The following is a 23640-nucleotide window of genomic DNA, read 5'->3' on the forward strand; positions in this document are numbered from 1 at the left end:
ATTTATTTTATGACTGTTATTCATGTGGTTTGGTCTTGCAGGGAAATAGTAATATTCTACCAGGATTGAGAAGTGGGTGTCCCCTGGCCCAGTGGCTTTACCCTCCAGACCTCAAACCTCTGGCCTGCATAGAGGTCTAGACTCCATGAGGGGCTAAGCTTCAGGCATTGCTGGCTTTAATGGGGGCGGAATGGGCAGCCTAGCGAAGCCAAGACAAGGGGACGAGTCAGGGAGACACCCTCTCCCTGTCCCGCTTCCCTGACACACACACATCTAATAGCCATGCTGCTCTCTGTGGGCTCAGGGCAACAGCAGAACAGAGAGCTGAGAGGTAGTATTGCAACAGACACTAGCTGCATTTCAATAACTAAATAAAGTCCAAAACTCCTTCTCCTGCTTTACTATTCCACAGTCTTTTTCTAGTTAAACCTCCTTTGCTCCAATCACTATAACAACCTACATCCCAGGAGCAGAGCGAATGAACAATCCCTGAGTTTACAGCGCTTTGTTGTCATTGACGTCACTTGGCGTTTTGTGTTCTTGTGGGCTTCTGGCCTCTTGTGGCTCAGAGGTCGGTCGGCATCCTGATGTCTCAGGGCAAAGGCACCACTTGGTCTTCCCAGGCACTAAAACAGGGCTTCTCTAGCAGTGCAGGTTTTCACAAAGCAAACTGGGTATAATGTGCTTGATTACTCAGGAAACTTTGTGGTGTGGGTTATAATGTGACTGCATTGGATGTTTAACTCCCTACTCAGAAAAAGACCTGCTGTAAAAGCAAGGTGCTGTAGCCGAGCTTCTTCATGTGTTTCTTTTCTTAATGAAGAATAGACACAATAAAGTGGTGTGTACAATCCCTTGGTATCCACGGGGGGTTGGTTCACACACACACACACGCCAGATACAAAAATCCGTTCATGCTCAAGTCCCTTATATAATATGGCACAGTATTTGACATAGTATTTGCATATAACCTATGCACATCCTCCTGTGTACTATAAATCATCTCTAGGTTACTTATAATACTGAATACAATGTAAATGTTATGTAAATAGTTGCCCTGCCCAGCAAATTCTAGTTTTGCTTTTTGGAGCTTTCCGGAATTTTTTTTCTGAATATTTTCCAATCTCAGTTGGTTGAATCTGTATCTGGGATGCAGAACCCATGGATGTGAAGGGCCAACTGTACAGATTACCCTGAAATGATGGGTCACATAGTAACAGGAAAACTAAATTACATTGTGCCAGAGTTACATATAATGAAACAACTGGATTTGCTCTGTGATGCAGAGTTTTATAACTATATACCAGTGGCAATAGGAAAAATAACTTTGTCGTTGTGAGTCTGAAATTCTTGCTCCTGCCCCCATTATCCCAATGAAATAGCTGTTTTTATAACAGTTTTCAATCGTGTGAGGTTTATTTGGAATACAAATATCATAAAATGTGAGCCCTACCAAAATTATCTAAATCCTGCATATCCATTACAAAATAAATCTAGGCAAAGCACTTTTAAATGAGTGAAAGTGAGTTATCATGAGGGTAGTGGAGGGATAGTGAGTGGTGTGCTGTGAACGACTAGCTCTCTGGGGATGAAAAGGCGGCAGCTGTAACATTTGTCAGTTTCTGCTCACTGTGGCCGATTTCAGGCTACCAGGGTGACTACCCCTGGTCCCAGAGCTGGGGGGAGATGTACAGTCTCCCACTGTCCTACGGTGTTCCCACCACAGGTAGGCAGCAGACGTTAATAACTTCAAGAGCATGGAGAGATGTAAAATGCGGTAAGATAATTAGGTAGGGTCAGATTATGAGTATTTGTTGCCTTTGCTTTTAATATAATTTATTCAGTTAAATGTGTTCGATTTCACGTTTAATAACGACTGTCTTTAACAACTGACCACAAAACTCCTGAAAGCGTAACAAGCCTCTCTCACAGGCTGGGCTGAGCCAGTTCCTGCTCCCTGGGCACGGGGGTCTTGTTTGCTGTGTAAGAAAATCTCAATCCCTTTTTCGTGGCTGTAAGTGGAGTCAACCAGCACCTAAAAGACCTTGATAATTTCTGGCAGCTGGTAGAAAGCCATCCTCTCTCCTCATTATTGACTGCACAGGATCGCCACCTAGTGGTGGAAGGAGATTGTCTGGGTTGAAGGCTGCGTCTGTGGAACAGAGCTGGGAAAATGGCTGTTCTCGCAGACTGATTTCTGTGGTGCTTTCCAGATCCACAGTGTGGTGAATGGAGAGAGTGATCGCCCCATCGGGGCAGGCTTCCTGTGTTCCATGGTACATCTGACCGTAGGGATCTTGTTGAGAGCACGCTGTAAAGCCTTCTTAGAATTAGAAGAAGGGCCTGGGCCATTGCCGGAATTCCCTCTTTTTACCCCGTGAAGACACTGATCCCTAAAGAGGTGAAGTGATGGCCCCAAGTCACATGCCAGCCGGTGTCAGAACTGGGCCTCAAACCCAGTGCACTGACTCTGACTCTTAAGCCACTGTCCCTTCTGCTACTCCCTCAGAACATGCAGGTTGAGGCCACACAGTCTTCCTGGGCCCGGCGCCAGGTCCAGGGTCCACAGTGGTGAGAACAGCCGCCCCCATGGAATCTACTGCCCTGTCAGGGAGTCAGCTGGTACAGGCCCCGGTCCCACTGCATTGACCCCCTGCTCTGAGCAGGTGCAGGCTACCAGAGGATGCTGCCCGGGGTGAAACAAGACCCAAAGGCTGAGCAGGAGTTAGCAGCGGTGGTTACGGGGTGGGGAGCATGGCCAGACCATGGGGCCAGAAAGGCCGTGTGGCTGGAGCTCTGGGAGCCTGCTGCATGTGCGTCGTGCCATCCGCTGATGAAGCCAGCAGGAAGTTCCAGGAACCTAGGTCAGTCGTTTCGCGGGAACTGTTGTGAGGTTCAATGAGGCAACATCTGAAAATGCCCAGCACAGTACCTTGCCCAGAGCTCCAGGCAGGGGTTCCCAGACCACACCCCATCTGTCAACACTCACAAGAAGAGTGAGGACATGCTTAGATGTGAGAATGAGGCAGGAGTGACGAGTGAGAAGGAGGGCTTTGCTGTAACTGGCTCACTTTGCGAAGGTGCTGCCCTACTGGAGCAGTTGTGCCCTTTCCTGGTTACAGAGGACATTTAAAAAGGAAAAAGCCAGACAGTGGTTACCTCGGGATTGCCTAAGCAGCCCCTTTCCGGATGCAGAATGCAGAGCTCTTCTCCACCTCCACGTCCATTCCCCATCACACACAGTCCCCCAGTCCACACTCTGCCCCCCAGCAAACAACGCCCCATCTCAAAGCTACCTGGAATCTCCCCTCTCCCAACTGTGGAGTGCGGTGAGCCCCATTCAGCCAAGGGATAAATGACCAGATGCCTTTACACTGCATGGTAGCAGTTGTCCAGGGACAATCAAGCCAACTGTTGCCAAGAGTTTACTGTACACGGGAACCCAAATCCCCCAGTAACCCCTGAGGTTTTACTTTGATTGGTTTTACTGAGGAAGTAGGCTCTGATGCCTTAGGATCAAAGACCATGAAGTGGCCGTGTTCACACAGGTGTTTAAATGGTCCCCTCACCTCCATCCTCTCCTCCACTGTGTCCCGGATCCTGGGTGGGACACTCAGCAGCTGCTTGCTGTAGTACAAGCTGGCTGAGCTCACTCTGGGTATCAGGAGTGCACTTCAGAGCCCAAAGAGGCCCATGCAATTTACTGTCTTTTTTTTTAAGGCAGGTTTTTTGAGATATAATTTACATACCATAAAATCAACCCATTCAAAGTACAATACAATTCAACAGGGACTTCCCTCGTGGTCCAGTGGTTAAGGCTCTGCACTTCCACTGCAGGGGGCAAGGGTTCGATCCCGTGTCAGGGAACTAAGATCCCACATGCTTCATGGCGTGGCCAAAAAAAAGTACGATTCAACAGCTTTTAGTATAGTCACAGAGTTGTGCAACCATCATCATAATCTAACTTAGGAAGATTTTCGTTATCCCGAAAAGAACCCTTCTTCCCCTTAGCAGTCATTCCCCCATCCCCCGGCCCTAGGCAACCACTAATCTACTTTCTGTCAGTATAGATAAGCCTTTTCCGGACATTTCATATAAATAGGATCATCCTTCTTTTGTTAAGTTTACTCCTAAGTATTATATTCTTTTTGTGTATTGTAAATGAAATTGTTTTCTCAATTGCATTTCTGAATTGTTCATTGCTAGTGCATAGAAATAGAGCTGATTTTTTTTTATTATTTATATTTTGGCTGTGTTGGGTCTTGGTTGCTGCACATGGGCTTTCTCTAGTTGCAGCGAGTGGAGGCTACTCTTGGTTGTGGTGCGCGGGCTTCTCATTGCACTGGTTTCTCTTTGTTGTGGAGCATGGGCTCTAGGCGCGCAGGCTTCAGTAGTTGCAGCACACAGGCTCAATAGTTGCAGCATGCGGGCCCTAGAGCACGTGGACTTCAGTAGTTGCGGTGTGTGGGCTCAGTAGTTGTGGTGCACAGGCTTAGTTTCTCCGCAGCATGTGGGATCTTCTTGGACCAGGGATCGAACCCGTGTCCCCTGCACTGGAAGGTGGATTCTTAACCACCGCGCCACCAGGGAAGTCCCCAGATAATTTTTATACATTGATCTTGTGTTCTATAATCTTGCTGAATCTTTTTATTCTAATAGTTTTTTTTTTAGTGTATTCCTTAGGATTTTCTATGTGCAAGATCATCTCGTCTGCAAATAGAGGTATTTTCACTTCTTTTCTAATCTGTATGACTTTTATTTTTCTTGACTAATGGCTCTGGCTAGAGCTTCCAGTGGGTATTGAACAGAAGTGGTGAGCTAACACCTGTGTTTTGTTCCTGATCTTAGGGGGAAAGTATACTTGTCACCAGCAAATATGATGTAGGCTAGGAGTAGTGGACAGGGGTCCTAACCCCAACCAGGGGTCAGACTTCCATGAAGAGAGGTAGGAAGATGCCAGTGTGGCCTGCAGCAGGATGGGAGGCTGGGAGCCAGCAGGGCCACACCTGACAGGGACTTCGTAGGCCAAGAGCAGAGAGAAGCTGTTGGAAGGATTTTCAGTGGAGGGTGAGGTAAACTAATAAATGCTGAGCTGGGGTGATGTTCAGGGAGCCTCGAAAGGAAGCAACTGGCAGGAAAGACGTGAAGGGGGAGGAACTGGGTGACCTCCATCAAAGATGGAGGCAGATGGGCAGAGGAGCGAGCGGGGAGACTCCCGGGAAGGCTGCAGGCAGGATGGCCCCTCTTTCCAGAGGGTCATCCAGCTTTGCCTCCATGCTAAGAGGCCCCCCTGCCCAGAGAATGCACCTAAGTCCAAATACTCTTGGGCTCCAGACACCCCATCAACCTGTATTCTCCCCTGGACATAAGAGAGGCCAACTCTTCATCTATGAATATTTGGTGAGTGGATGTGTGTGCACACACGTAAGCCTGCACACACACGTGTGCATATGTGCACGTACCCTCCCAACCCTGTTTCCTGGAACTGCCAGAGTGGAGGCTTCCTCCCTCCCAGGGTGTTGTAATGCACACACCACAGCCCCAGCCCCTCCATTCCTTGTTACTGGGAAGTCAGATGACTTCTGGTATCCAGGCTAATGGCTCTTATTAACCAAATGCTGACACATCCCTAATATATAGGTTGCTTAATTAAAAACCTGCTTGTCCAGCCAGCTTTCAGAGAAGCAAGCACTTCTCAAGCAGGGAATGGGGATTTCCAATAGACTAGGAAGGAAATGATGTCATGCTAATGATCTATACAACGCCTTTCCTCTTCGATGAAAGAAAGCGTCTGGTGGGGCTGGGAAGGTGGGGACGGGGTTGATCTGAGAAGAGTGGAGCCTGAGTTACCTTGGGGTTTGCTCCCTCCTACTCAGGGAACCCCCCGCCCCTGCTGGGGACAGCTAGCAGCCAGTAACCCCTCACCCCCAGCCAACCCCCTCGTGATCCGACTTGCTCAGCAGCCAGCAGCATCTATTATCACAGGACCTCAGCAAGGACAGCGAGGCTCTGGCCTCCTTAGAGCACAGCTCGAAACTGGGTGTGCTGTTTCCAGAACTCAAGCCCCAGGAAATACCCTCCCTTTTCCTCCCTCCTCCCACAGGTGTTAACAGGCCCAGCCAGCGCCACAATGTTGAGCTCAGCCCAGGCCCTCTTAGAAGAAATCTTAAGTTTCTTTCGTAAGCGAATGAATGTAGGCTTCACTTTGGTTAGTCCTTAAGCTAAGGGGGAGGGGGGACTGTTGGCTATATTTCTATTTCCTAAATGCATTCTCTAAATGCTTTTCATGAACATACTTAATAAATGGTTGTTCCAGATATGTTTAAAGATCTAACTAGGACCAACCTAGAGTTACATGCCTTTGAGACAGTGTATGAATGGTGACTGGAGGCTGCACAGTTTGTAGAAAGAATACATTTAAAGCTACAAGACCTGGATTAGGGTCTGAAGCTGGAGATATTTTTGATGATCATGACCAGGGAGAGGAGGTGCTACTGGCGTGCCAGGGGTAAAGGCGAGGGGTGTTGCTTAACACCCTACAGTACACAGGACAGCCCCCGCAGCAAAGGATTATCTATCCGCCCAAAGTGTCAGTAGTGCTGATGTTGAGAAATTACTTTGGATAAACTTTTGCACAAGAGCATTCATAGCAGCATTTCTTTGTAATGAAATTGGAATCATCCCAAGTAACCATCAACAATGGACTAGATAAGTAAATTGTGACATATTCATGCAATGGAATAGTAAGTATAAAGCAGTGAGAATGAATGAATCAAACTACATGCATCAACAGTGTTCATCTCAAAAATGGAGCGAGTGAGGGGATTCCCTGGCAGTCCAGTGGTTAGGACTCGGTGCTTTCAGTGCCGTGGCCCGGGTTCAATCCCTGGTCAGGGAACTAAGATCCCAAAAGCCACGAAGTGCGGCTGGAAAAAAAATGGAGCAAGTGATAGTAGCATGTGATTCATTTCATATAGTTAAAAAACAGACAAACTACAAGTATCATTTAGGGATACTTATGTGCGTGGTAAAACTACAAAGCAAAGCAGAATTATTAATACAAAATGCAAGCTAGGGGTTCATTCTGGGAGGGATTGCAGTTGAGGAGAGGCACCTGCAGGCTTCTACGGCAAAGTTCTGTTTCCACAGTTGAGGGAGGGGGATAGATACATGACTATTTGTTTTATTATCATTTAGATGTATAAATACGTTTTATAAACCTTGGTAGGAATGTGTGTCTTTTCCACATTTCCTTCTATGCTGGGGACACAGCAACAGAGGCTAATGTTTATGAAGAGCTAGCTACATGCTTTTGCAATGACCTTGTCAGGGAGGGTGTTTTACTCTCTGAGAAAGTTTAGGAAGTGACATGTCCTTCTTAAGGATAGGGCTGGACTTGAACTTGAGCTGGCCAGTGCTGGCCCCATGCTCCAAACTACCATGTGGTGCTGCTGCCTCCTGTTGGGTCCCTTCTCACCTGCCTCCACTCTTTCCACAGGGTCCGGAGACAAACAAGCAGCCGGCCTCCCCCAGCAGGGGGCAGACCCAAGCCCCAGCCCAAGCCCAAGCCTCAGGTGCCACAGTGCAAGGCTCTGTATGCCTATGATGCTCAGGACACAGACGAACTCAGCTTCAATGCCAATGACATTATCGATATTATCAAAGAAGGTAAGTGCATGGCTGGCTGGGACAGCCTCCAAAAAGCATATGGTTATATTGCTATAAAAACTAGTATAAATGTGAAAGGAATTTGTGGGCTCCTCTCACTGAAACTTGCAGAGGTAGGTCAGGTTTCAGGCTAATCAAGACTCCAGCTTCATTTTTAAAAAATACTTCTTTCAGCTCTGCCCTCTTCTTTGTATCTGTTCCCTCCTCAGGCTGTTTTTCCTCATGGTAGCAAAAAGGCTGTATCAGTTCCAGGCCAACAGATCAAACCATCTCCGAAATCCACTTTACCTCTGAAACTTCTCTTAGCCATTGGACAAAGGTCCCAGGCTTCCCTCAGATTGGACCAAATTGGTCATGTGCCCATCCCTGAATCAATCTCTGTAGCAAGGCAAAGGCTGTACCCCAAGTGGGTTAGACCTGGCTGGGACAGCCCGAGGTAACGGGAGTTAGGCCTCTCCCACCCAGATTTCATGGCCTCCTCCTAATGAAGGTAGATGGAATGGAAGCCAGGGAGACAACTTGTAACATCCATTATAAAAGTGGTCTGTGGGCTTGGCTGAATATGTTACTAATTTGGTAAAGAAGGTAAGTTAGAATATAATATACATATAATCAAACATTATTCCTTATGGAAGCATAAAAAACAAAGATGAAGCATAAAAAACAAAGATAACTCTTAACTTAGGATGTTAGAAAAAGCCCCATGAAGGAAATGGCATTTGTGGTGAGGGATAGGAAGACTGACAGAGAGAGGCGCCATGGAGGCTGGAAAGAGTGGGTCCTTTTAGGAAAATGAGCCGACACTCAACCCAGGTGCAGAATCCCTGAGGAGATGTCGTGGGGGATGAGATGAAGCCAGAGTGGCCTGGTCCTAGAGGCCCTGGGTGTCAGGCTCAAGACAAGTTGTCAAGACAGAGTGGAGCCATCCAAGGTGTATGAGCAGAGTAAGGACAACCTGAGTGGAGAGTGGTTCATGGCAGGGCTAGCTTTCAGGAAGAGGTAGCCAAGGGCAGTTCTAGGAATCACCTGGGCTCACTCCCAGGAGAACTCCAGGTCCCCAGACCAACCTCCTTCTAAATGTTCTCTGGGTGCTCTTTTTATCTCCTTTAGCCATCTGGTTTTCTACAGGTGTTAATATTTTAAGTCATTTAGTATCCTTCAAAAGTTGTAATAAAAAAAGTATTGAAATAAACTCTTAGTAATACAAACAATTTTTATCACCAGCTTTGTTCAGCAAAAATATGGGAAATGACCTAGTATCCAGTGACGGGGATTAGTTTAATAAGCTTTGCTATATCCATTCAGTGAACTTTGATGCAAAAATTTTTGTGTTAAAGATAATGATGCAAAAGTACATACATTATTGAAATGGAAAAATGTTCATGGAGAAAAGGAAAAAGTTAGGTTAGCGACTGTGGACTACAGTCTCATTTCTGTAAAAATATAAAACACATGGAATAGAAAAATGTTTTCTAAAAAAAATGTTTAAAAATAGAAAATGTTAAAGTGGTCTCCTTAAGTGTTGAACTTTAAGTATTACTTTCTTTTCACTTCTCAGTATTTTCAAAATTTTCTAGAAATAACATGTACTGGATATAATTAAAACATATATTTGTGTAAAATGTAGAGTCCTAAAAGTTATCAAAACATGCTATAAATTATTGCTGTAATTTAAACAGTGTGGTGTGAGTGCAGGAATTGACATATAGATACAAAGGATAGAACAGCATTCAGAAGCAGACCCTTGTGTGCATAGGTATTTAATAGATGGTAAATGTGGCATTTGAAATCAGGGGAAAGGATAGACAATTACTTTCCATTTTGAAAAGAAAAGTTTGATCTCTGCCTCATACACAAAATAAATATCAGATAAATTAAAGATCTAAAACTATATAATTAAATTACAAAAGTCTTAGAAGGAAACCTAGAATATTATATTAATCTTTGGGTGAGAAAAGTCTTCCTATGGAAGATGTCAAACTCAAAAACCATATGGGATTTAACCTCATAAAAAGGCTAAATTAAAACCTATATGGTGAATAGCACTGGGAACAAAGTTAAATTATGGAAAACAGACTAGGCAAAAATGTTTTACATATATAAATAGCTCCTCCATGTAAATAATACAAATAATCCGGCCCAAAAGTGGACAAAGGCTATTGAGGCAATCAGTGCACAGCAGAGCCTACTTAACCATCAGCGAAATGCAAAGCAAAGCATTTCATCTGTGATAGCAGCAAAGATTAAAATATGAGAGGGACTTCCCTGGCAGTCCAGTGGTTAGGAGTCGGTGCTTTCACTGCCCGGGCCCCAGGTTCAATCCCTACTCTGGGAACTAAGATCCTGCAAGCTGCGAGATGAGGCCAAAAGAAAAAAAAAAAAAAGTGAGAGTTCACATTCCCTAATCCAAATCCTTCGAGCTAACTGAGTTTCAGAAATCAGAGATGGGAGCTTTTTCATAGTATGTAACACCCCTTGCGGGTCCCAGGGAAACAGCTTAGATCAGCCTCGGTATTTCTGCCGTGGAACCTGAGAGCATTCACATGCAGTGGAAAGAGACATCATAAACAAGCCCATGTCAGTTCAGGTCAAGCTTTCCCATGAAATGAGTTTCAGAAAACTTAATTTTCAGAACTTTCTGGATTTTGTCATTGCAAATAAAGTGTGGAGTGTAATATCTTCGGTTAGTCAGGGAAATAGGTACCTCCTTTCACTATTTACTGCTGGAATAGACTTTTGGGAAGGAAAGTTAACAGTATTTATCAAAATTGTAAAATCCCCGTATCAAAATGATTACTTTGGATTTATATATTAACCCCTTCCCCCAAGATAAGTCCCAAATAAATTAATATTTACATGCGTAAAAGAAACATAAAAGTCCTAGAAGTAAGTATAGAAGAGTTTTCTTTTACTGTCAGTGTGGGAAAGGATTTCTAAAAGTGATTGATAGAAAACTAAAAAGCTGTAAAATCATCATCTGATTCAACTGCTCAAATATTAAAATGTCATAAAAATTGGAAGAGGGATATTTGTAACTCATGTGACAGATTCACTAGTATATAAAGAACTCCTAATCAACAAGAGACCAGCAATCAATAGAAAAACAGGCAAATGATATGAACAGTGGAATATAAGCAGCTATAGAATACAGAAGCTCTTTATATACAGATATGAAATGATTTGTAGTATGTATTATTAAGGTTTAAAAAGTACAGAACATGTAGTATGCTACCACTTGTGTACAAAAGAGGTTTTTTCGTTTGTTTGTTTGTTTGAATAAATGCCTTTATAGACATGAAATATCTCTGGAAGAAAGTGCAAGAAATAGGTAATACTGCTTGCCCTCAAAGAAGGGATCTGGGTAGCTGTTTTCACTGTTTATCCTTTTGTACTTCTGCAAGTACACATGAAAGTATTACCTATTACAAAAAATAAATTAGATTTTCTTACAAAGGATACTAGAAGGTGCATATTCTTTGATCCAAGAATCTATCCTATAGAACTACTTGCACGTGGACATAATACAGACATATGTATGGACATTTATTGCATTAACAATGAAAAATTGGGGAACAAATGTCCATCAGTAAGGGAGTGTTATATAAAATTTGGTATACAATGCAGCTGTTTAAAAAATGAGATAGTCATGGAAAGATTATTGAGTATTGAAAAGCAAGATACAGAATAGTAAGGTATAGAATGGCCTGTTTAAAATGAATGTGTGTGTTTATAATCACAGAAAAATATATACCAAATTACTGCTGAAGGGACTGGGATTAAGCTGGGACGTAATTACGGTGAAGTGTTGCAGATCAGTTCTCCCAGAAAGGCTGTGAGGTGGAGTGAGGAGTATGAAAGATGCAGTGGGGGAATAGCCACTGTGAAAGAAAAGGGGGGAAGCAGGATTAGAGCCATCTGACCACAAGGCGACCTCACAGTCTGCCGGCCCAGCAGCTGCCCCAGAGCCAGGACTGCTCGCAGGGGAGGCTGGAAGGCTTAGGCCCCGAGAAAAGCAATGTCTCCAAGGCAGGGCAGATCCCACAGGGCCGAGAGCTGGAGACTGACAGCAAAACCTCACATCTGGGCAGCGGGGTCTTCTGGAACAGGGCCTGAGTGGAACATCTGCATGTCTAGTTTTCATTAAAATTAAGAAGGGAAAGAACATGGATGGAGCCCTTTGCCCGTGGGATGCACCCACAGGAGCAGGGTGCATCTGGCCTGGGCAGAAAGCCTTGCTCACCATCATCTCCACCATCTGTGTCCCTGCAGATCCTTCTGGCTGGTGGACCGGGCGGCTAAGAGGCAAGCAGGGCCTGTTCCCCAACAACTACGTGACCAAGATCTGAGGCGCACAGAGACTCCGATGCACAGGACAGAGGAACTTCAGGCACAGACAGGGGAGGGGACATTTGGGGGCTCTCCTTCTGATCCATAGTGAGCAATTGCTTCTGCAAGGCCTGGAGCTATTCTGGCATCTTGCCCATGGAGGCCCTCCAAAAGCTGGGCTGGGGACAGGGAATGTCACTCCATAAATGATCCTAAAAGGTAGCCTATTCATAGGAACCCCGGAGGGCAAACCAAGCACCCACTCAGATTTATTTATTCTATTTAAACCTGGTGAGAGGACAGGTGAGGTCCACTCAGACCTTGCTGACTCTAACAAAATAGCACCTGCTCACTCACCAGGCCCAGGGAATGGCTGTAGGCGGCCACTGACAAGTGCCTTTAGTTGAAGAGCACATTTCTTTCATCCCTCTTTTCATTACCTGACGTACACATTCCTCGGCCACCTTCCCTCAGGGAAGACCCACTCTCTGCAGGTGGGGCTTGGCGTGAGCAGGCACTTCCCGTGCAAATGTCAAGGGCCCGCCGAGCCCACAGGTGCAGTGGGTGCTGGTTTACACTTTGCTGGGCTGCAGGGGCTGAGGCTGGGCTGTCGGCCAGGCTTTCTCTGGGTCTTCAGTTGGAATGTGGCTGGCCCATGTTGGTTTTTGTGTTTAATGCTGTACCTATTACAAGAAGGATCTCTTTTTTTTCAAGCTGTACATTTATAAAAACAGATCATATACTGTATATATAAAAAATCTCAAGATGATAGAAACATGTATGAATGTACTAAGTAGTATTCCACTGTACTTATTCATAAGATAGGATTTATTACAAAACTCACACCAGGTACTTACAGTTGTGCACTACTCCTTTTCAACTATAGAATCAGTGTTACTGCTTTCTAGCTCAGTCCCTGCAAACCCTTCCCAACCCTCTCCTGTAGGTAATTTTCCTCTGCTGGCCCCCCACCCCATGTCTCCTCCCCTTACCTCCTAAATAAATAAAGGAATCAGTGAACCACCTTGTTCTTTCATGACGTCTGTCCAGCTTGGATTGTGTCCACTGCCACAAGAGAAGGTATGTTGAAGTCCTAACCCCTAGCACCTTACTTGGAAACAGGGTCTTTACAGAGGTAATCAAGTTAAAATGGGGTCGTTAGTGAGGGCCCTAATCCAGTACAAGTGGTATCCTGATAAAACGAGATTTGGACACAGATCAATCAACACACAGAGAAGGAGAAGATGAGGTGAAGAGTCAGCCACCTGCAAGCCAAGGGCTTGGAACAGGTCCTCACAGCCCTCAGAGGAAACCATTCCTGCCAACATCTGCATATTGGACTTCCAGCCTCTGCAATGGTAAGGCAGTAAATTTCTGGTGGTAAGCCACCCAGTCTGCGGTACTTAATTAAGGCAGCCCTAGCACACCAAGGCAGTGTTTACTGCAGTAGTAGTGAAAAGTTGGAAACACTGTCATGTCCATCAATAAGGAATTGGTCATAGGGGTACCATCACTTCTTAACCTCTCCTTCTCCCAGTTGCCCTCAGCCATTCGTAAGCTCCTGGGAAAGTAGGATTTGACCACACACACCTCTTGCCATTTCAGGATCCCCAAGTCCATGGGAAAAAAATTATCAGGGATTACATATTAGGGGAAAAATATATCTGAATTTGGGGCAAAGTAAATAATTCTATTTTACTTCAGGTACAGAGAGCAAACTTCATTTGCTAACAATAAACAAAGTTTAAATTTCACTTCCATTTTGTGACCACCTAAGAGAGAGGAAAATAAAGCCATAATGTGATGACATAAGGAAAGGTAATTCTATGGACACTAATAGTCTCTCTATTTTACAAGGGACTTTAAATTTCACATTCCTGGGCTCACTGAGAGTTGGAGGAAGGAGACAGAACCAGAATTCAAATGAGGAGCATCACGGACTCCCCTTGAGCAGACTCAAGGTGCAGGCTGCTTTCTCACGGGCAGGACCGCCCAAACCGCATTCCTGTGTTACCATGAACCCCTGTCCCAGCTCCCACGTGGCTCACCCAGGGCCATGCTCAAGTAAGTGCTCAACAGATGTTGCCCGAATAGGTGACTGAATTGATGTTTATAGGTGAAGAAGACTTAAACATTGGTTTCCTCTCATCTCTGGATCCAGCCAGGCCTGCCATTTTGTTCACTGTTCAGTTAAACAGACATGAAATTACTTCAAGAATCACTTAACCAGGGGCAACATAAAGAGGATTAAGAGCCATCCCAGCCTTCTAGAACTTGCCGTCCTGTTTAGGAGAAGGGGCATGTGTGTGCACACACCACACATGTATAGCAGTAGAAACTGCATTGTAAAAATGTGACAGATTCCTTCAGCTGATGGTTTAAAGTAACCAAGAGTTGCTTGTTTGGCCTGAGGCGACCCAACACTGGAGCCTACCCAGGCTCTTTGGTGGGGCTAATGGCGGACTCTGGGACGGCTCACACCAAGGAGTACTTCCCAGAACTTCTGCTGCCAGTGTCCTTGTCCTCACAGTGAGACACAGCCACCCCCTGCCTCTGCAGGAGACCCTCCAACACTAGCAGCCTGTGGAACAAAAACCACATTCACAGAAAGACAGACAAGATGAGAAGGCAGAGTGCTATGTACCAGATGAAGGAACAAGATAAAACCCCAGAAAAACAACTAAGTGAAGTGGAGCTAGATAGGCAACCTTCCAGAAAAAGAATTCAAAATAATGATAGCGAAGATGATCCAGGACCTCGAGAAAAGAATGGAGGCAAAGATCGAGAAGATGCAAGAAATGTTTAACAAAGACCCAGAAGAATTAAAGAACAAACAAACAGAGATGAACAATACAATAACTGAAACGAAAAATACACTAGAAGGAATCAATAGCAGAATAACTGAGGCAGAAGAACGGATAAGTGACCTGGAAGACAGAATGGTGGAATTCACTGCTGTGGAACAGAATAAAGAAAAAGAATGAAAAGAAATGAAGATGGCCTGAGACACCTCTGGGACAACATTAAATGCAACAACATTTGCATTATAGGGGTCCCAGAAGGAGAAGAGAGAGAGAAAGGACCTGAGAAAATATTTGAAGAGATTATAGTCGAAAACTTCCCTAATATGGGAAAGGAAATAGCCACCCAAGTCCAGGAAGCACAGAGAGTCCCATACAGGATAAACCCAAGGAGAAACATGCCAAGACACATAGTAATCAAATTGGCAAAAATTAAAGACAAAGAAAAATTATTGAAAGCAGCAAGGAAAAAACGACAAATAACATATAAGGAAACTCCCATAAGTTTAACAGCTGATTTCTCAGCAAAAACTCTACAAGCCAGAAAGGAGTGGCATGATATACTTAAAGTGATGAAAGGGAGAAACTACAACCAAGGTTACTCTACCCAGCAAGGATCTCATTCAGATTCGATGCAGAAATCAGAAGCTTTACAGACAAGCAAAAGCTAAGAGAATTCAGTACCACCAAACCAGCTCTACAACAAATGCTAAAGGAACTTCTCTAAGTGGGAAACACAAGAGAAGAAAAGGACCTACAAAAACAAATACAAAACAATTAAGAAAATGGTCATAGGAACATACATATCAATAATTACCTTAAACATGAATGGATTAAATGCTCCAACCAAAAGACACAGGCTTGCTGAATGGATACAAAAACAAGACCCATATATATATGCTGTCTACAAGAGACCCACTTCAGACCTAGGGACACATACAGACTGAAAATGAGGGGATGGAAAAAGATATTCCATGCAAATGGAAATCAAAACAAAGCTGGAGTAGCAATACTCATTATCAGATAAAATAGATTATAAAATAAAGAATGTTACAAGAGACGAGGAAGGACAGTACAAAATGATCAAGGGATCAATCAAAGAAAAAGCTATAACAATTATTAATATATATGCACCCAACATAGGACCACCTCAATACATACGGCAACTGCTAACAGCTATAAAAGAGGAAATCGACAGTAACACAATAGTGGGGGACTTTTACACCTCACTTACACCAAAGGACAGATCATCCAAACAGAAAATTAATAAGGAAACACAAGCTTTAAATGACACAATAGACCAGATAGATTTAATTGATATTTATAGGACATTCCACCAGAAAACAGCAGATTACATTTTCTTCTCAAGTGCGCATGGAACATTCTCCAGGATAGATCACATCTTGGGTCACAAATCAAGCCTCAGTAAATTTAAGAAAATTGAAATCATATCAAGCATCTTTTCTGACCACAACACTATGAGATTAGAAATCAATTACAGGGAAAAAACCCATAAAAATCACAAACACATGGAGGCGAAACAATATGTTACTAAATAACCAAGAGATCACTGAAGAAATCAAAGAGGAAATTAAAAAATACCTAGAGACATGACAATGAAAACACGACGATCCAAAACCTATGGGATGCAGCAAAAGCAGTTCTAAGAGGGAAGTTTATAGCTATAAAAGCCTACCTAAAGAAACAAGAAAAATCTCAAGAAAACAATCTAACCTTACACCTAAAGGAACTAGAGAAAGAAGAACAAACAAAACCCAAAGTTAGTAGAGGGAAAGAAATCATAAAGATCAGAGCAGAAATAAATGAAATAGAAACAAAGAAAACAATAGCAAAGATCAATAAAACTAAAAGCTGGTTCTTTGAGAAGATAAACAATATTGATAAAGCATTAGCCAGACTCATCAAGAAAAAGAGGGAGAAGACTCAAATCAATAAACTTAGAAATGAAAAAGGAGAAGTTACAACAGACACCACAGAAATACAAAGCATCCTAAGAGACTACTACAAGCAACTCTATGCCAAAATGGGATAAAATGGACAACCTGGAAGAAATGGACAAATTCTTAGAAAGGTATAACCTTCCAAGACTGAACCAGGAAGAAATAGAAAATAGAAACAGACAAATCACAAGTAATGAGATCCAAACTGTGATTAAAAGTCTTCCAACAAACAAAAGCCCAGGACCAGATGGCTTCACAGGTGAATTCTATCAAACATTTAGAGAAGAGCTAACACCTATCCTTCTCAAACTCTTCCAAAAAATTGCAGAGGAAGGAACACCCCCCCAAACTCATTCCATGAGGCCACCATCACCCTGATACCAAAACCAGACAAGGATACTACAAAAAAAGAAAATTACAGACCAATATCACTGATGAATATAGATGCAAAAATCCTCAACAAAATACTAGCAAACAGAATCCAACAACACATTAAAAAGATTATACACCATGATCAAGTGGAATTTATCCCAGGGATGCAATGATTCTTCAATATATGCAAAACAATCAATGTGATACACCATATTAGCAAATTGAAGGATAAAAACCATATGATCATCTCAATAGATGCAGAAAAAGCTTTTGACAAAATTCAACACCCATTTATGATAAAAACTCTGCAGAAAGTGGGCATAGAGGGAACCTACCTCAACATAATAAAGGCCATATATGACAAACCCACAGCAAACATCATTCTCAATGGTGAAAAACTGAAAGCATTTCCTCTAAGATCAGGAACAAGACAAGGATGTCCACTGTCACCACTGTTATTCAACATAGTTTTGGAAGTCCTAGCCATGGCAATCAGAGAAGAAAAAGAAATAAAAGGAATCCAAATCAGAAAAGAAGAAGTAAAGCTGTCACTGTTTGCAGATGACATGATACTATACACAGAGAATCCTAAAGATGCCACCAGAAAACTACTAGAGCTAATCAATGAATTTGGTAAAGTTGCAGGATACAAAATTAATGCACAGAAATCTCTTGCATTCCTATACACTAATGATGAAAAATCTGAAAGAGAAATTAAGGAAACACTCCCATTTACCACTGCAACAAAAAGAATAAAATACCCAGGAATAAACCTACCTAGGGAGACAAAAGACCTGTATGCAGAAAACTATAAGACACTGATGAAAGAAATTAAAGATGATACCAACAGATGGAGAGATATATCATGTTCTTGGATTGGAAGAATCAACATTGTGAAAATGACTATACTACCCAAAGCAATCTACAGATTCAATGCAATCCCTATCAAATTACCAATGGCCTTTTTTTTTTTTTTTAACAGAACTAGAACAAAAAATCTTAAAATTTGTATGGAGACACAAAAGACCCCGAATAGCCAAAGCAGTCTTGAGGGAAAAAACAGAGCTGGAGGAATCAGACTCCCTGACTTCAGACTATACTACAAAGCTACAGTCATCAAGACAATATGGTGCTGGCACAAAAACAGAAATATAGCTCAATGGAACAAGATAGAAAGCCCAGAGATAAACCCACGCACCTATGGTCAACTAATCTATGACAAAGGAGGCAAGGATATACAATGGAGAAAAGACAGTCTCTTCAATAAGTGGTGCTGGGAAAACTGGACAGCTACATGTAAAAGAATAAAATTAGAACACTCCCTAACACCATACACAAAAATAAACTCAAAATGGATTAGAGACCTAAATGTAAGACCTGACACTATAAAACTCTTAGAGGAAAACATAGGAAGAACACTCTTTGACATAAATCACAGCAAGATCTTTTTTGATCCACCTCCTAGAGTAATGGAAATAAAAACAAAAATAAACAAATGGGACCTAATGAGACTTAAGAGCTAAGGAAACTACAAACAAGACAAAAAGACAACCCTCAGAATGGGAGAAAATATTTGCAAACAAATCAACGGACAAAGGATTAATCTCCAAAATACATAAACAGCTCATGCAGCTCAATATTAAAAAAACAAACAACCCAATGCAAAAATGGGTAGAAGACCTAAATAGACATTTCTCCAAAGAAGACATACAGATGGCCAAGAAGCACATGAAAAGCTGCTCAACATCACTAATTATTAGAGAAATGCAAATCAAAACTACAATGAGGTATCACCTCACACCAGTTAGAATGGGCATCATCAGAAAATCTAGAAACAATAAATGCTGGAGAGGGGGTGGAGAAAAGGGAACCCTCTTGCTCTGTTGGTGGGAATGTAAATTGATACAGCCACTATGGAGAACAGTATGGAGGTTCCTTAAAAAACTAAAAATAGAATTATCATATGACCCAGCAATCCCACTAGTGGGCATATACCCAGAGAAAACCATAATTCAAAAAGACACATGCACCCCAATGTTCATTGCAGCACTGTTTACAATAGCCAGGTCATGGAAGCAACCTAAATGCCCACTGACAGACGAATGGATAAAGAAGATGTGGTACATATATACAATGGAATATTACTCAGCCATAAAAAGGAACGAAATTGGGTCACTTGCAGAGACGCGGATGGACCTACAGACTGTCATACAAGTGAAGTAAGTCAGAAAGAGAGAAACAAGTATCGTATATTAACGCATATATGTGGAATCTAGAAAAATGGTACAGATGAACCAGTTTGCAGCACAGAAACAGAGACACAGATGTAGAGAACAAATGTATGGACACCAAGGGGGGAACACGGGTGGGGGTAGTGGTGGTGGTCGGATGAATTAGGAGATTGGGATTGACATGTATACACTAACATGTATAAAATAGATAACTAATAAGAAACTGCTATATAAAAAAATAAAATTTAAAAATTAAAAAATCTAATTTGAAGCTATAATTAATTAATTAATTAATTAATTAATTAATTAATAAAGTAACCAAGAACCACATGAGCAGGCTTGAACTTGGACCCTAGGGCAGAGGTGTTCAAACTTGCTGGACCAGCAGTTCCCAAACCCTTTACACTCTTCCGTATTATTGAAGACCTCCAAGAATTCTGCTTTTGTGGGTTATAGCTATCAGTATTTACCATATTAGAAATTCAACTGAGAAAATTTTAAAACACCAACGAACACACACATTCTATCATCACATGTCATATAGCCTCTGGAAGATTCCACCATCAACTACTGACAATGAAGAATGAAAAAAGCAAATAACATGCTAGTATTATCATGAAAAGGGTTTTGACCTCATTGACTTCTTAAAACTGGCCACAGGGCTTCCCTGGTGGCGCAGTGGTTAAGAATCTGCCTGCCAATGCAGGGGATACGGGTTCGAGCCCTGGTCCGGGAAGATCCCACATGCCGCGGGGCAACTAAGCCCATGCGCCACAACTACTGATCCTGCACTCTAGAGCCTGTGAGCCACAACTACTGAAGCCCGCACGCCTAGAGCCCATGCTCCGCAACAAGAGAAGCCACTCCAATGAGAAGCCCGCACACCGCAACAAAGAGTAGCCCCCGCTCACCGCAACTAGAGAAAGCCCGCGCACGTCAATGAAGACCCAAAGCAGCCAAAAATAAAATAAATTAAATTAAAAAAAAAAAAAACTGGCCACATTTTAAGGACCACAGAGTGGGTAAGTGCTAATAAATGGAGGATGCCACATGCAGGGAGAGCACCTGGTTTTTTGTTTTTTGTTTTTTTTTTAATTTTTGGCTGTGTTGGGTCTTTGTTGCTGCATGCGGGCTTTCTCTAGTTGCGGCAAGTAGAGGCTACTCTTGGTTGCGGTGCGCAGGCTTCTCATTGCAGTGGCTTCTCTTGTTGCGGAGCACAGGGTCTAGGCACGCGGGCTTCAGTAGTTGTGGCACGCAGGCTCAGTAGTTGTGGCTCATGGGCTGTAGAGCACAGGCTCAGTAGTTGTGGCGCACGGGCTTAGTTGCTCCGCAGCATGTGGGATCTTCCCCAACCAGGGCTCGAACCCCTGTTCTCTGCATTGGCAGGCGGATTCTTAACCACTGCGCCACCAGGGAAGCCCGAGCATCTGGTTTTCTGAAAACGTTACGCAAAGGGCCATCTCTCCACAGTGCTCAGGAAAGTGAGACTCGCCCATGGAGAGGGCAAAGCTGAGCTTTCCTTATGAGCTTGCTCCCCCACCAGCAGGGGTGCAGACCACCCACACCCACCTGATCACACATGACCCGTCACCATTATTACCAAGTCCACCCCATGAAGGCAGAAAGGGGTGAGGAGTGCAGTTTCCTTTTTAAAGGATGTTCCCTCCAAAGCACACACACCACGTCCACTCATATTCTGCTGGCCAGAACTTAGTCACATGGCCTCAGGTGCAAGGGGGATTGGGAGCCTCTTGCTGGAAACAGTCTCTGCACAGAGCAGCTTGCCCAGGGCTGAGAGCTCCCTCTCAGCCATGGCTCCTTCCAGGCAGAGATGCTCACAAGAACAAGTGAGAGACAACATGGCTGTGCAGCCACAGAACTTACGGTCTCCAACAGCTCGCTGCGGAGCAGGGCATGTGCACAATCCAAATCCTCTCACTTGTGACTCCCTTTCAACTCCCCCAGACCTGAGTGGAGCTGGGCAGACCTGGGCTGGCCCTGCCTCTGGTACAGGTGGTTTTCTGGGCAGTTTCATTGGCAAGTGGGGGTAGAGTCCGGGTTCAGGAGCAAAGCGTGCATGGTGCATCTTTGGTGGAGAGCCTAACAATTTCACTGAACCTCTCACCCTTTGTAGACAAAAGAATAGGAGCCACTCTGCATTGTTGCCCCCTTTCCCTCCTTATTTTGTCTCCTGAGGCCTGGCTGGTCTTCACAGTTCCTCCTGAATTTTGGAACTCATCTTGATCCCTTTCCTGTCTACTGTATGGCACCTGTGCTGCTAACCAGCCTGTTCTAGTCTAAAATCTCCACTCTGCAAATAAGAAGGTGCAGGACGGTTCACTACCTCACCCAAGGTCACACAGCTGTCAACCAGACCAGCCACCATTTGAACCCTGATTGACCCAAAGGCCCATGTTTTTAATCTTGGTCTTCAACTCAACAAATATTAAGGAGTTTGATAGTCTAACTGTCAACCTTTAAACTTCCAATATCTTTCTCTCAAAAAGCAAAAACCTATAAACAGAAGAAAAACCTCACAAATATGACTCAATAGCTATAAATTGGTAAACTCTTTTGATGGGCAAGAGCTATGTCTAACACTTCAGACAATACTACAAAGCTACAGTAATCAAAACAGCATGGATTGGCACAAAAACAGATATATGGATCAATGGAACAGAATAGAGAGCCCAGAAATAAACCCACACATCTACAGTCAGTTAATCTTCAACAAAGGAGGCTGGAATATATAATGGGAAAAAGACAGTCTCTTCAGCAAGTTGTGCTGGGAAAGTTGGACAGCCACATGCAAATCAATGAAGTTATAACACACCCTCTCACCATATATAAAAATAAACTCAAAGTAGCTTAAAGACTTAAACATAAGACATGACACCATAAAACTCCTAGAAGAGAACATAGGCAAAACATTCTCTGACATAAATCGTACCAATGTTTTCTTAGGTCAGTCTCCCAAGGCAATAGAAATAAAAGCAAAAATAAACAAATGGGACCTAATCAAACTTACGAGCTTTTGCACAGCAAAGGAAACCATTAAAAAAAAAAAAAAAAGACAACCTACAGAATGGGAGAAAATATTTGCAAACAATGTGACCAACAAGGGCTTAATTTCCAAAATATACAAACACCTCATACAACTCAACAAAAAAACAACCCAATCAAAAAATGGGCAGAAGACCTTAATAGACATTCCTCCAAAGAAGATATAAGATGGCCAACAGGCACATGAAAAGATGCTCAACACTGCTAGTTATTAGAGAAATGCAAATCAAAACTACAATGAAGTACCACCTCACACCAGTCAGAATGGCGTCATTAAAAACTCTACAAATAACAAATGCTGGAGAGGGTGTGGAGAAAAGGGAACTCTTCTACACCGTTGGTGGGAATGTAAATTGTTGCAGCCACTATGGAAAACAGTATGGAGGTTCCTTAGAAAACTAGAGTTGCCATATGATCCAGCAATCCCACTCCTGTGCATATATCCAGAGAAAACCGTAATTCAAAAAGATACATGCACCCATATGTTCATAGCAGCACTGTGGAAACAACCTAAATGTTCATAGACAGATGAATGGATAAAGAAGATGTGGTACATATATACAATGGAATACTACTCGGCCATAAAAAAGAACGAAATACTGCCATTTGCAGCAACATGGATGCAACTAGAGATTATCATACTAAGTGAAGTCAGAAAGACAAATGCCATATGATATCACTTATACGTGGAATCTAAAATATGACACGAACCTATCTATGAAACAGAAACAGACTCACGGACATAGAGAACAGACTTGTGGTTGCCAAGGGGGAGGGGGTTGGGGGAGGGATGGAGTGGGAGGTTGGGATTAAGCAGATGTAAGCTATTATATATGGAATGGATAGATAAACAAGCTCCTACTGTATAGCACAAAGAACTATATTCAGTATCTTATGATAAACCATAATGGAAAAGAATACTAAAAAAAAGAATGTATATATGTATAACTGAATCACTTTGCTGTACAGCAGAAATTAACACAACGTTGTAAATCAACCATACTTCAATAAAATTTAAAAAAACAAAAAGGAATTCTGATGTATCTTTGAATGCCCAGAGTCCATCTCTTCCCAAGACCATCAACCTCCTTAAAATAAAAGCCGCTAGGGCTTCGCTGGTGGTGCAGTGGTTGAGAATCTGCCTGCCAATGCAGGGGATATGGGTTCGAGCCCTGGTCTGGGAAGATCCCACATGCCGTGGAGCACCTAGGCCCGTGA

The 23640-nt window shown here is 43.1% G+C and overlaps 1 protein-coding gene across 1 annotated transcript in view; it reads left to right on the forward strand.

The window, feature by feature from the left end:
• The window catches only part of MYO1E (myosin IE), a 203090-nt gene extending 190073 nt beyond the window's left edge, over positions 1-13017 (forward strand). Inside the window, exons 27-28 of the mRNA XM_036841088.1 lie at positions 7499-7668; positions 11938-13017. Of these exons, the coding sequence (XP_036696983.1) occupies positions 7499-7668; positions 11938-12014 (247 nt within the window). The 3' untranslated portion in view covers positions 12015-13017. The remainder of the gene's footprint in view (positions 1-7498; positions 7669-11937) is intronic.
• Positions 13018-23640: the final 10623 nt, after the last annotated feature.

Source organism: Balaenoptera musculus, chromosome 2 (genome assembly GCF_009873245.2).
Source record: "Balaenoptera musculus isolate JJ_BM4_2016_0621 chromosome 2, mBalMus1.pri.v3, whole genome shotgun sequence".
In the NCBI taxonomy this organism is placed as follows: domain Eukaryota; kingdom Metazoa; phylum Chordata; class Mammalia; order Artiodactyla; family Balaenopteridae; genus Balaenoptera; species Balaenoptera musculus.